The sequence below is a fragment of the Vespa crabro genome, chromosome 21 (genome assembly GCF_910589235.1).
Source record: "Vespa crabro chromosome 21, iyVesCrab1.2, whole genome shotgun sequence".
NCBI lineage: Eukaryota > Metazoa > Arthropoda > Insecta > Hymenoptera > Vespidae > Vespa > Vespa crabro.
The window spans coordinates 2,816,639-2,831,988 of NC_060975.1; the positions used below are offsets into that span (position 1 = coordinate 2,816,639).

The 15,350-nt window shown below is 24.0% G+C and overlaps 1 protein-coding gene across 1 annotated transcript in view; it reads left to right on the forward strand.

The window, feature by feature from the left end:
* LOC124431413 (adenylate cyclase type 2) overlaps positions 1 to 15,350 on the forward strand; it is a 47,759-nt gene that overhangs the window by 25,891 nt on the left and 6,518 nt on the right. The window contains exons 4-8 of the mRNA XM_046979310.1: positions 2,338 to 2,667; positions 5,275 to 5,469; positions 6,880 to 6,986; positions 9,007 to 9,118; positions 14,819 to 14,946. Coding sequence (XP_046835266.1) covers positions 2,338 to 2,667; positions 5,275 to 5,469; positions 6,880 to 6,986; positions 9,007 to 9,118; positions 14,819 to 14,946 — 872 coding nt within the window. The remainder of the gene's footprint in view (positions 1 to 2,337; positions 2,668 to 5,274; positions 5,470 to 6,879; positions 6,987 to 9,006; positions 9,119 to 14,818; positions 14,947 to 15,350) is intronic.

The window sequence follows — 15,350 nt, forward strand, 5'->3', positions numbered from 1 at the left end:
ATTAAATTTGCCATAGTTTAATTATAATAAAAGTTAATAATAATATTGAATTAATTAATTAATAATTTTTTATTTATAATCAGTAAATGAATATTTTAATTATTTCATTTATTTTATTCGTATTATGTATTTAATTGATAAATCGTATGATAAGCTTTTTTGAAAAGATTACAAAACGTAACGAATACTTTTGTAAGATAATGAATTACTACTAATTATTTTATATATTAAATTGTTATTAATTATTTTAATTTAACATTTATTTTTATATAATAAATTGCAAGGAAGCATTAATCCAATTTTTCTTTTTAAATAATAATTTATCAGCTTGTTCTATTTTACTTTTCTATAAATAATAAATTAAAAATCTAATCTTATACTTTTGCTGAATAAAAAAAATATCAAACTATACTAATCTCTAGTTTTAATTAATAAATTACAGTTAGAAAGAAAGTCGATCAATCTTCTCTTTATGTTCTTTCATTCTTTCTTTCTTTCTTTCTTTCTTTCTTTCTTTCTTTTCTTTCGTTTTTTTTTTCATCTTGTTTTTCTTCTTTCCTTTTATAATTTTTACGTAAGAAATGAAAATAAGTTATCCATCGTATTTCAGAATACTTTATTATTCCACAATTCTTTGTTAATATAACGCACGTTACAGAAAATTAGCAATTTAAATTTACAACCCTATTGTTACCATTCCACCCACTGTGTGTGAACCCTTATCAGGACGAAATCGGTCAGTTGCCATGGGATTTATTACCCTTTCAAAACTTCATTCTAGAAACCATAATCGTTCCTCATCAAGCTCGTTAATGCTTTAACATGTTCGTTTTCTTTTTTATATATTTTCTTTTATATAATCTCAAAATAATTGAACAGAATAAATTTATTCGTATAATTCCAATACTTAATGGTCGATATTGAAATGAATTATTGCGTCGTTGATTACGGTACGATGTAATAATTGAGTTACATACACACTCGTATATGCATATATATATATATATATATATATATATATATATGCACATATATATATATATATATATTATATTATATATATATTATAATATAATAATTATATCAGTTCTAAGTAAAAATTTAAAAAATGGCGATTTTTATTAATTTATAATTAATAATTAAAAACAGTCGAAAATCTTTTGTTTGTTATTAATTAAAATTTTATATTAAATTTTCAATCTAATCTATCTTTATATACATACATATGTCTATGTATATCGTATACAAGGTGATTCAATAATAATAATCATTAAAAAATTATAATAATTATAAAGTTATGTTGGTAATAAAACATTGTTAATATTATACATATGTTATAAATATATATATATATATATATGGGGTGACTCGATAATTATATTCATTTAAAGTTAAAATGAAAAAAGAAGAAAAGTGTCGATTTTTTTTATTAATTTACATTACTAATCAAACACGATTTATGTTTACGGGTGTATTATTATTCGTTCAATTAAAATTTTATTATAGATTTTTGATAGAATTTACTGATTTTGAAAAGAATTGTATCGGAGATGTTTCTTTGAAAGATATATACACATAAACCGTATGTTAATACGAACCAATCGATTTGCAGTTGATCGTAATGTGGAAATGATGAAAATGTCGGATCGTTTATTAATATTCGATGTAATGCGCGAAGAGACACGTTTGAAAGCTTTATCGCGACGTACATTCTTTTATTCCATAAAACAATATGTTTGAAAATGAATACGAAATGATAAAGGGGAAAAAAAAAAAAAAAAGAAAAAGAAGACCAAAAAAAAAATTGCATCAGAATTAATATCATTTTTTATTTTATAATTTATTTTCACGAAGCGACGTCAATTTTCATTACGATCAGGAAAAACTTCATTGAGATTAATTTAATGATGATGAATCAAAAGTTGCAAATTTTTTTTAATATTTAAATATAAAAAGTAAATTGGAATAATATAAATATAAAAATATTACGTATATAAGATAGTAAATGAAAAAAAAAAAAAAAAAAAAAAAAACAAAACAAAAGTATAGAATTGAAAATGTTAAATATAAAAAGAAATTAAATTAAACAAATAGAAAATATCAGATATGCGTAAATGAAGTTATAATAAAATTGAATAAAAATTACATGAAAATTATATGATAAAAAAAGTTTCTTTTTTTTTTTTTTCTTTTTTTTTTTAATTTACTATAAAAATAAATCGAGTAAATTTTTATATATTAATCGGTATGACAAACATGTGAATATAAACGATATATGATTCTACGTACAAATTCGACATTAATGCAACTATCTAAATATTATGTTTTAATTTTCAGGATATCTCTCACATTGTATTACCAATATCAACATTATCAGTGATGTTAGTCTCATCATTGAGTCTATTGGTCGTCTCACAATTACCTTCTACGTTAACATCAGTTAGAACGAGATTTCTCGTGGGACAACTATCATCTGTGATCCTTGGATTTGGTATCCTGATACTTGGCGGTGCTATTCCAATGTTTGCTTGCATCCTTTCGATTACGGCAGCCCTACCAAGGATTAAAAGACTCAGACCAACTATAGGTCCTTTTATCCTAGCTATTATGCACGTGGGACAGAGATTTATTTTTGAAAAAGAATTGGTCGATTACAAATTAAGTCAAGTGAGTTTTTTTTATATATTTCTATAAATTTTATTATGGATAAATATTATGTATAAATATTACATATATTTATTATATATATATATTTATATTAATATTTATAATAATCATTACAATATATATATACATATATGTATAAAGAGAAAAGATGAAACAAAGCAAAACAAAACAAAACAAAAATTACAAAAAAAAAAGAAAATATTTTACTTCAACTTTTTAAATATCTTTCTTTAATCAGTATTATTTTTTTTCTTCGCTTACTCATTAATTTTTATTATCATTTCAATAATTGTACATAAAGCATCAATATCGTGATTTAATAATTTTCCTTTTACTAATTTATCATCTAAATTTCACTTTCCCTGGATCTCTCTAATCCTAAGGCTAATTCGTTTGACACCATTCACTATCTTTATCGAGTCAATAAATTTACCCTTTTCTCTCTCTTTCTCTCTAATTCTCTCTCTCGCTCTCTCCATCCCTCCCTCTTTCTATTGACTTTCATTGCATTTGACACGTTTCTCTCTCTTTCTTTCTCTTTCTATTTTTCTATCAAGAACACTTTTCTCAATAACGTCAGAAATTCCATTCTCTTTCTCTCACTCTCTCTCTCTCTCTCTCTCTCTCTCTCTCTCTCTCTCTCTCTCTCTCTCTCTCTCTCTCTCTGTCTCTCTTTCTTTCCACCCAATGTATATTTCTTGATATACAGATATGCCATATAAAAAAAAAAAATAAAGATAAATTGATATTTCGTCTATCACGTATTAATAAATACGTCGAACATGAAAAATATTCGTTGTATGTTCCTCAACTGAATGAGAGAGAGAGAGAGAGAGAAGAGAGAGAGAGAGAGAGAAGAGAGAGAGAGGAAGATAGAGAAGCTTTCCATTTACTGCCCATCTCGCTATTTCTTTGTGAATAAGAAAGATCAATAAAATCCTTCGTCCGTGTCAATAAAATCCTTCAAGATCAAACTTGGATTGAGTAAGATTGCAAATAGATACTAGTTTCTATGTATTGCATCTACATGTATGTGTGTGTGTGTATATATATATATGTGTGTGTTTGTGTGTATATGTGTACAAGACGGCTCTTTTATCTCAAAGAAACTTTCGATTTAAAGTTTCACAATTTCCAAGCTAATCAATCATCTAGCATCTCCAACTTTTATATATATATATATATATGTATGTATGTATTTACAAATTATTAATTATATATATATATATATATATATATATATATATATATATATATAATTATTTTAATTGTTTTAAGAAAATAGTATATTATTATTATTATTATTATTATTATAATCATCATCTATTACAAATTATATATAATATATATGTGTGTATATAAAGAGAATTATTAAAATCGATGAAAAAGTTCTCTGATATAATTTGAATTCATTTAATCGAAAATAAATGGAAAAACTTGTTTGAAAACAGATAATTATTGAAGAAAAAATTGGATTAGTTATTTATTCAATGTGAATTAACATGATCTGGTATGATTTTTGTCTAAATAAGTAATAACCAATCTAAGTTGAGATCAGAAAGTTATTAAAAGAAACATCGTTGTCCTTTACGCGGTAGCAAAGATAAACATCCATTGGGTATTTATATGCCATGATTAATCCAGATAGGAAGAGAGTACGTAAACCTAATTATGTAAACATTGTTTCTACCGAATGTATGTACCAACAGTGATGATGGTGGTGGTGATGATGGTGGTAATGGTGGGGGTGTTAAGGACGAGGGTGGGGGTGGGTATGGTACATTGAGCTAACAAACGTGAGTTCTCTGGCAATTTTAAGCAATACTCGTAATACGTTCAAATGATACGTAAATCTAGTACTATAGCATATGTATAAATATATTTCAGTAATATAAAGATCTATACTTGGTTCAGGTACACACACACACACACACACACACACACACACACACATACACATACACATACACATGCATTTTCATTATCAATTATAATTGAGGTAGGAATAATGTTTAATTTGTTTCTTTTTATATAAATTAATTTTCAATCAAATAAATGCGACTGTTTCAGAGAAATAGAGAGAGAGAGAGAGAGAGAAAGATTTGTCTATTATATGTATTATTTATTATAATTATTATAATTATTTCATAATACTTGAAATATATAGTATCAGAATAGGAATTAGGAAATAAATTGAAGTAAGTCTTAATTATATTATCGATAATTAATTAAATTAATTAAATTCGGGGATAATTGATTTTTGAAAATGTGTTTGTGGACGAAGTGTTTGGGTATTTAAAAAAATTTCAGATTATTAAAATGAAAAAAAAAAAAAAAAAGAAAAAGAAAAAAATTATCTTTCCTTTTTTTTTCTCCCTACGCATTTTTGTTACGATTTTGTTGCAATTATTATGAAAAAAAGTCATTGAATCTAATTATAAAATTATCATGAAAATTTATTGAATTTAAGATAATGAAAATAAATATTTTCAATAAATTTTGTATCATTGTAATTATAATAATTAATATATTATTTTATAATCATTATTATTATTACTATTATTATTATTATTATTAAATTATTATTATTATTATTATATTGAACAGATAATAAGCGAGGCTATATTGATGTTCACTGCGATCCTGGCAGGACTTTACTACAGGATTCTTACAGCAACGGCACATCAAAGGACCTTCGCTGGTACGAAAACGGTGATCGAGTCTCGGATAAAATTAGAATGCGAAAAAGAACAGCAGGAACAATTATTGCTAAGCGTTATTCCGGCCTACATAGCAGCAGAGGTAAAAGAACAGATGATACTTACGAATATTCTCTCTACAGAAATAGCCGAAAGAAAATCAAACGAAATGAATCTAAATGAAATCAAACGAAATCAAACGAAATCAAACGAAACGATAAATTGATTAAATATTTCGATAATATATATATATATATATATATATATATATATATATATATTATTTTGTTTATCTAATAAAAGATTTTTTTTTTTTTTTTTTTTTTTTTTTTAATTTATTTTATAATACAAGTTGATGAAAATTATTGCATATCGTATGCGATTAACATCATAGCTAATAAAATTGATCTTTATTGGGTAGTCGAATTTTTAAATGATTTTTCAAATTGATTAATCTTTTTTGAGAATTTTTAGAATTGATTTCTTTTGTTTTTTTTGTTTTCAAATTATAAAACTCCACATTTCTTAAGTTTTATAAAATTACAAAGTCAACTATAATATTTTTAGTTCATTTTTTTTTTTTTTTTTTTTTTTTTTTTTTTTTTACTGGAAAAAATCACGTGTAACTTATTAGAGAAATATTTAAGCTTAATTAAGAGATACAATTTTAATTAATTATTGATATAATTTATTTCAGCATAATCTCAATTACGTTCGATAAAATATTTTCAATAAATATTTATTAATATTATCGTATCATAATAATAATAATAATTATTATTATTATATTGTTTGTTTCGTAAATATTTTCCATTCATTTCAAATTTGTAATCATAATTTCCGATCAGAAATAATCATGGTATATAGAATATACGCAAAATAATATGGCTTGCGATCTGCATAAACGTATACAGGTTTCTTTCTTTTTTTTTCTTTTTCTTTTTTCTTTTTTGTTTTTTGTTATTTTCTTTTTTTTTTTTTAACTACGCGTACTTCACACAGCATCGTATTCGAAATTTAATTAAACAACAATTTAATTTAATAATCCAATTTCGATACTTACTTTTTTCAATATGTCACTTAATTATAATACTTTTTTAATTACACCTTATACGATATTAGTTCGAAATTACAAAACTTTTTATTAGATCTAAAGAGAAAAAAAAAAAAAAGAAAAAAAGAAAAAGTTACTCGACCCCGCGAAACATATTTTAATAATATTATAATTCGGTCCAAAAAAAGGACAAATAAATAAGTAAATAAATAAATAAATAAATAAATAAACAAAAGAGATAAATAAATTAAAATTTTTTACCGTATCTCCTTCTTTTTAATCCATTTAGCGAAGCAAACTTCGCTTCGATCTTTTTTTTTCATTTTCTCTTTTCTTTTTTTCTGCGAACGTAAGCGAGAGGCAAAAAAAAAAAAGGAAAAGAAGGATAAAAAAAGAAAGAAGAAAAAAGAAAGAAAGATGTAGTAATTTTATCGAAAGAACATGCGATACTGTTTGCAGGTTAAAAGGAGTATAATGTTGAAAATGGCGGATGCTTGTCAGGAAGCTAATAAGCACAAACAGACCAGGTTTCATGAGATGTACGTGCAACGACATAACAATGTCAGGTCAGTTACGATCGAACACGAATATATTAGCTGTGAACATCGAAAGGTATACAAAATTTATATGTAGATGATGTTTTATATATATATATACACACACATACACACATACACACACATATATATATATAGTAATGATTGATTTATAAAATTACCTAAAAACTTTTGTTCTAATTGCGGATTAAATTGATTTTACAAATCAATCATTTCTTTTTTCGGAACCTTTTAGAATAATTTTCTATCTCTTTCTATTGTTTTTTCTTTATTTTCTTTTTCTTTGTTTTTTTTTTTTTTTTTTTTTTTTTTTTTTTTTTTTGGTAGATCATAAACAAGTTCCCAGACTTGTGTAGTTTTACGATCTGACAAAAAAGAAAAAAAAAAAAACTAGGCTAAAAAATAGTCCGATGAAAGAAAAAAAAGTAATCGACTTTTTTCAAAATCACTTAAAAAAAAAATCTTTTGACCTATATTATGTATAATATCGAATAGAAAATATCGAGTTTAATATCATTGAACCATGATAAAGTTGATTACAAAAAGAGAGAGAGAGAGAGAGAGAGAGAGAGAGAGAGAGAGAGAGAGAGAGAGAGAGAGAGAGAGAGAGAGAGAGAGAGAGGATAAATATTCAAAAGGTTCTCGATACGTCTCTTCGTATTGGTTATTTACATCCCAATGAGATTAGATCTGGAGATTAGAGTGTTATGATGCATAGAAATTATGTTCATCAAGATGTGGCTTAATTAGACACGTAAACGCAGAGCCAAATGAGCGAGTAGAATAATCAAATCAGATTCTAATGATATTGCATGTAATAGAATAATTGGGAATAGATTAGAAACGTACGAGAGACATGTTTATTCTTCATTTTTCTCTTTTTTTTGTTGTTGTTGTTGTTTTTTGTTTTCTCGGATATTTATACGTCGATACTTTGAAAAATTATATTTCAATTTTTCTATCGACAATTAAATTTGATATATTTTTTATATTTTTTAAAGAGAGAACTCTACCATAGAATACAATATAGTATATAAAAATATTGGTATAGTATAACAATGTGTCGGTCTATTCTTATAATTTTATTTTTATGGTATATAATATTATTAATATAGTAGTATTTAATATAATGTATAGTATATTATATAACATATTGTATATATACTATACTATTAATAATACTATACAAAAAAGAAAGTAATCTCTGTATACTATTAGTATAACTTAATATAACGTTTATACTATACTATACTATACTGTATTATATTATTAGTAATACTAATAAGAAGAAAAAAAAATGATAGATAATGTATAAAATAATAATAGTATAACGATATTAATATGCTAATAGTATTGTATAATATAGTTTAAAAAATAAAATTATATGAAGTCAAACTAATAATATAACTATTATATATTAATAATATATTAAATAATCTAACTATAATTTTAATAATATATTAAACTAAACTAATTTATTTATTTTTTATTTATTTATTTATTTTCTTTCTTTTTTATTTCTTTTTATTTTTTTTTTTTATTTTTTTTTTCTTTTTTTCTTAATACAACAAAAATTTAAATCAAACAAAAGTCAAATTTTAATAGAAAGTTCTTCGATTTGAAAATTATGGAAATAAGATATTACTTTTTCCCCATTTAAAACTTCGTTGCCCGTCAATACGAGTTTAAGAGTTATGCATCAATGCAAACGATAAAGATCATCGCGTATTTTCACTGAAGCGAATTAATATGGGGAAATCCCATAGGTAATTCCATTTCCCGAGAGGTTTTAAGGGAGAAAAAGTAAGAGTCTTGTCCGATCTTCCGGAAAATCGAATTGCGAACTATCCTTTCGTTTCGATATATATAATATTACAAAATAGGTAGAAGCGAATATTTTTTTGTTCTTTTTTTATTTTTTCTTTTTTTTTTTTTATGAATAAGTATAACGTGTCGTCGTGTTAACTTTTTGTTTGTTGTTAACTTTTCTTGTTTACTTACAACTTATTATTCACATTAATCTTCTTAGTATCCTTTATGCGGACATCGTTAACTTCACGCCACTTTCCGAGCAACTTTCGGCATCCGATTTGGTAAAGACTTTGAACGAACTCTTTGGCAGATTCGATCAAATCGCTCAGGTAAATATTATTTAAAATATTATATATATATATATATATACATATATATATTAAATTATATATAAACATTTTGTATATAAATTTTTTTTATTATCCATCTTAATAAATCTAATGAGAAATATAATAATAATAATAATAATAATAATAATAATAATAATAATAATCAGAAGAAGAAGAAGAATTAAAATATTAGTATAACTATAATCTATTAAAAATATTGTTATTAGTATAATAATAATATACTTTTGATAATTATACACTAATATAATATATTATTATTGATATCATTATTATTGGTAATTGTATTATTAAACATATTTATTATTATTATTATTATTATTATTATTATTATTATTATTATTATTATTATTATTATTATTATTATTATTATTATTATTATTATTATTATTATTGTTATTGTTATTATTAATATTATTTTGATCATCGTTTCCTTAAAGAGTTATTATTAATTAATATTCTATATCTTTATGATCTCCTCATAACTATAATACTAACATAATGATCATTACTAGCATGATGATCATAATGTATATTTTATTCTCATAAATCTTCAATTATTAATTATGAAAGATTGCAAATGAAAATTTGTACGATTATCGAAGTCGATAAATAATATTCCCTATAAGAATTAAGAGTTAAGGAACATTTCATTGAAGCACTTGGAAATCGATTTCGTCTATTCTAAATTAAGAATTCTTTATGTATCTAACAATACATATACATACATATATATATATATATATGTATATATATATATATATATATATATATATATATATAGTCCACAGATATGGGTAAATATACATATATACATATGTAATCAAAATACATGTATGTAAAAATACATACGTAGTCAAGTTATATCTACATATACATACATACATAAATAAATATATACATATATACATAGAAACTAATCCATACACATAGATACAGTCTGTTGCTGTTTAAAAAAGGATCTTTCGATAGATCGATAAAGGAACGTAAGGCAAGTAATATTGCACGAGGATATCTCGTTATTTTTATGTGAAATTACTTTTAAGAACGAATTTATTGGTACGTAAAGATTAAATTAAAAATGAAAAAGAAAAGGAAGAAAGAAAGAAAGAAAGAAAGGAAAAAAAATAAATAAATAAATAAAAATAACAAATTTATCGTTATGGCGCAAAATTAATTATTAAAAATAAGATTAAAAGAGAAAAAGAAAACAAAAGATGCAATATAAATTGAAGGAATGATATTTTTAGAGAAAAAAAATCAATTAGGTCAGTTGCAAAGAGATAGAAAAGGAAAAAATATGCTTCGTTGTGCATTGTACATACACACACACACACACACACACCCAATCAGAAAGAAAGAAAGAAACATATATATATATATATATATATATATATATATATATATATATATATATATATATATATATATTTATATATAGGATGGATCAAAAGTCTTTAAGTCAGGCAAAAGTTTGAAAGTAATATTAAAAAATATAATAACTTTTATCCCGAAGACATTTAAAGCTCGCATAGTTAAACTTGTAATTTTACTAGCCGGATTTCGTGTAGTTTTACAATAATAATCAACAACAACAACAATAACAACAATATAAATATGCATATATATATATATATATATATATATATATATATATATATATGCATAGAAAGTTTTGAAAGATATTTAAAAACATTTAGAAAGTTTTGACCGATCGTAAGAATTTTATCGAGGATCATCGAAGGACCTCTGACCTACCTTGTATATATATATATACAAGGTACATATATATATATATGTAGAAGTTCGATACAGTCGTTTCGTCGATACTTACAACATTCGATCTCTGTACGTATTATCGCCATTCGTTATATGTCTAATGATTAAATGTTATACGGATTATAGACACTATAATGAATGACAATATATCAGATAATATATATATGTATATATTTGTACGCGCATGTGTGTGTGTGTAAGATCATATTTCTAGTTAGGCCTTTAATAATCAATTTCTCTTATCAATTTAGTAGGTATCATCGTCGATGTTAATAGTATATACCTTGACCGGTATCTAATTCGAAACGTATCGAAGAGATCAAATGAGTGAAATAGGAGCAAAGTGTGACTGGAGAGGATAGGGGTGGGGAGAGAAAATAGAAAAGGAAACAAACGGTGAAAGAAAGAAATCGAATAATCCCGATGGAGTATGAAAAGAGAGAACAGTTTCTCTATTTCTATTTCTATTTCTATTTCTATTTCTATTTCTATTTCTATTTCTTTTTGTAGTATTTTTTTTTCTCATTTTTCGTTTCTTTTTTTCTTTTTTTTTTTTTTTTCCTTTTTTTTTCGTTTATTGTTTATTTATATTGTTATCTGTATTGACGTAATCGATTAATATAATTAAAAATGAATATGATCTATTATATGTATTAATATACGTGTAAATAATAATTTGTTTATTTTATTATTATATGTCTGTCGATATATTTGGATTAATTCGTCAAGGAGGAATTTTAATTTAATATTAATTACTTTTTTAGTTACTTTTTTAGGAAATGTTTAAATGCATGTGACACGTTTGTATTTATCGCTTTTTTCTATCTATCTATCTCTCTCTCTCTCTCTCTCTCTCTTTTTCTTTAAAAAGCGCGCGAAAAATTAAAACAATCATCATTATCATCGTCATTCAATCATCACCATTATTTTCGTCATTATTAATATTATTCTTTTTTTATTATAATTATTAATATTATTATTAATATTATTATTTCGTTGATTATCGTTATTATTAACGCAATTATTTTTTGTTTCGAAATCAACGTGATATATGATGTATCACTTTAATCAAATAGATCGGTAAAACAGATTCGTTATATTTTCATCGATTATCATAATATTCACTTTTACGTTGAACGTTGAAATTTTTGTTGTAAATATTTTTCCTTTCTTTTTTCTTTTCTTTTTTTCGATTTTTTTTTTTCCTTCTTCAAGAAAAATAACACGTTTCTTGTTCATTCGTGTAAACAGAAGAAGCTTTGGATCGTATCGGTTTAGTTGATTCAATGAAAAAACTCGAAAAAGGAACGAAAGGATATGACGATTGAAAATGTTTTCATATCGTATTGATTTTTTCCATCGAGTATTGTATTCAAAGAATAACAAAGGAACAAAAGAAATAGATTACTACTACTCATAGTTTTCTTCTCATAAATATTGGTATCATCCAGTATACTTTTACGATGATCTTTCATTGCTCGAAGAAAAAAAAAAAGAACAAAAAAAAAATAAAAAGACGAATTAAAAATTATAATATAATAATTGATAACCGCTTTTGAATTTCTCTTCGCCATATTGTCCTTCGCCATATTGTCTTTCGCCATATTTTTTTCCTACTTATGTATTCATTTAACAGGTGGCACTTGAGTCTAATCGAGGTAATAACTCGCCAAAAGTTTCTCTCCTTCTCTCTCTTTTTCTCTCTCTTTCTCTCTCTCTCTCTCTCTCTCTTTCTCTCTATCTTTTTATCCTTAAAAAAAAAGAGAACAAGGGAGAGAAAAAAAAGAACTAAAAGAAATAAAATTTCCATGAGAAAAATCTGCTGATTGTTAGAAAAAGAAAATGAAAAATTTTGCGGGTTTATTGAAAGCTCTTTAAAAAAGAATATATATATATATATATATATATATATATATATATATATATATATATATATATATATAAATTGACCGGGAAGATTTTTGCTTTTTTCGAGTGATAAACTAAAGAAACTTTTATAATTTGCATAATGTCACGTGACCGAGATACGATAGGGAGCGAATGAAAGAGAAAGAAAATATGTGGAAGTGAGGAAGAAAGGGAAAAAAAAAAAAGAAAAAACAGAACGAGAGAGAGAGAGAGAGAGAGAGAGAGAGAAAATGCGTGAGTAGACAGAAAGTAAGAGAGAGAGAGAGAGAGAAAATAAGTGAGTAAAAAAAAAAGCAAGAGAGAAAATACGTGAGTAGAGAGAAAATGAGAGAGAGAGAGAGAGAGAGAGAGAAAGATGTAGTATGCAATAAAGATAAAATTTTATCTAGGGGCTAACTGGTAAAATGTTGAAGAAAATCGTTTAGAACTTCCCCTTCTCATTTTCTGATTCATAAAGTGATGGATCAGTCGTTTAGAGATTGTACTTATCGATGAAAGTACATATTTTCCTTCGATCCTTGATATTATTATTATTATTATTATTATTATTATTATTATTATTATTATTATTATCATTATTATTATTACTACTATTATACTATCAGTCATCCCTTCCTGTCATTTTCTTTCATCGACTTTCATGGTAGATAAGGCCCGATAATAATGTTTATGGTTTAGTTAAGTATTCATGCTTGGTGAAATAGCGGAAGTATATACTTTAAAAATATCCGTAGTAATGATAATTTTCTTCTTTCCACGATAAAAGAATTAAATTCTATATATGACTATGTATCCATGTATGTATGTATATACGTATGTATGTATCCATGTATATATATATATATATATATATATATATATATATGTATATGTTACGTATATAATTTACAGTATGGATAAATGCATAATACATGTTATAACCTACTTCGATAGTCAGGTATTTTTAATACTTAAATAATATACAAAATATTTACATATACATGTATATGTACATACATACATATATATATATATATATATATATATATATTCATACATTTTTCTTGGGCAATATTTCGATTGAATTCATTGGATCTATTCTTAAATTTTCAGACTGTATTTTATTTTATTGTTCCTTTTTTTCTTTTTGTTTTATTCCATATCTTTCTTTCTGACAATAAAACATCCTTTTACAAATATTTGTTTTTTATATTGTTAGAGGTCGTTTGGGCAATATGTGTGCGCGCGCGTGTGCATGTGCATGTGTGTGTGTGTGTGTGTATTTCTTTTCTTTTCTTTTTTCTTTAAACAATCCTTATACTTTTTCTACTGTTTTTTTATAATTCGTTGAAACTGTTTTAAAAATATTGTAGTTTGCTTACTTTACACGATAGGATGCGCTAAGATGCATAACTTTTTATATAGGATAATAAATTCTTTAACTTTTTATATAGGATAATAAATTCTTTTTTGTTTTTTTTTTTTTTCCTTTTTTCTTTTTTCTTTTTTATACAATCTGCAACAACTTCGTTGGTAAAGAAAAATAAAACTTTAAAGGCGTTATTTTCTTTTTATTTTCTTTAAGCTACAAATAAATACAGGAGAAAATAAATAACGCTTTATTCAGTCTAAGAAATTCTCTCTCTCTCTCTCTCTCTCTCTCTCTCTATATATATATATATATATATATATATATGTATATGTATATGTATATATTTCGTAATGTATCAAGTTATTTTAATTTAAATAATTATTTTATCGAAAAAAAAAATAAAAATAGAAATAAAAATAAAAATAAAAAAAAACAGGATTACTTTTTTATCATATTTGTTACGAGTGTATAGGAGGTGTGTGTTAAGCATTTTTTTATTTTCAAAAAAAAAAAAAAAAATAGAAATGAAGAACAAAATTATTTTCTTTATACTATAAAACAAAAGAAAAGAAATCTGATGAAATAATGATTTATTTTTCTTGTTTTTTTTATTTATTTATTTTTTTTCTTTTTTTTTTTTTCAGGACAATCAATGCATGAGAATCAAGATATTAGGAGATTGTTATTATTGCGTCTCAGGACTGCCAGTTTCCCGACCTAATCACGCATATAATTGCGTCAATATGGGCCTGCAAATGATAGACGCCATTAGGTAAAACTTATTCATCGAAATGTTCATTGATTTGAAAGAAAAAAAGGAAGAAAAAAAAAGGAAGAAAAAAGAAAAGAAATGAAAAAGAAAGGTCATCAATAATTTCATGCTCTTTTTTTTTTTTTTTTTTTTTTTTTTTTTTTTTTTTTTTTTTTTCTTATATTCAATTCGCATAAATTCATTGAAGTTCATGCAAAATATAATTTGTAAATGATTATATTTATATAATATCATGACAATGAAATTATTAAATATTCGTTGACAATGAATCATTTGAGTATTTTCATTTTGACAATTAAATATAGTAATAAATATAAATATAATAAATAAATAAATTTATATATATATATATATAATTTAAATATAATTAAATATAATATGTAAGTGAATGAAACAATGAATCA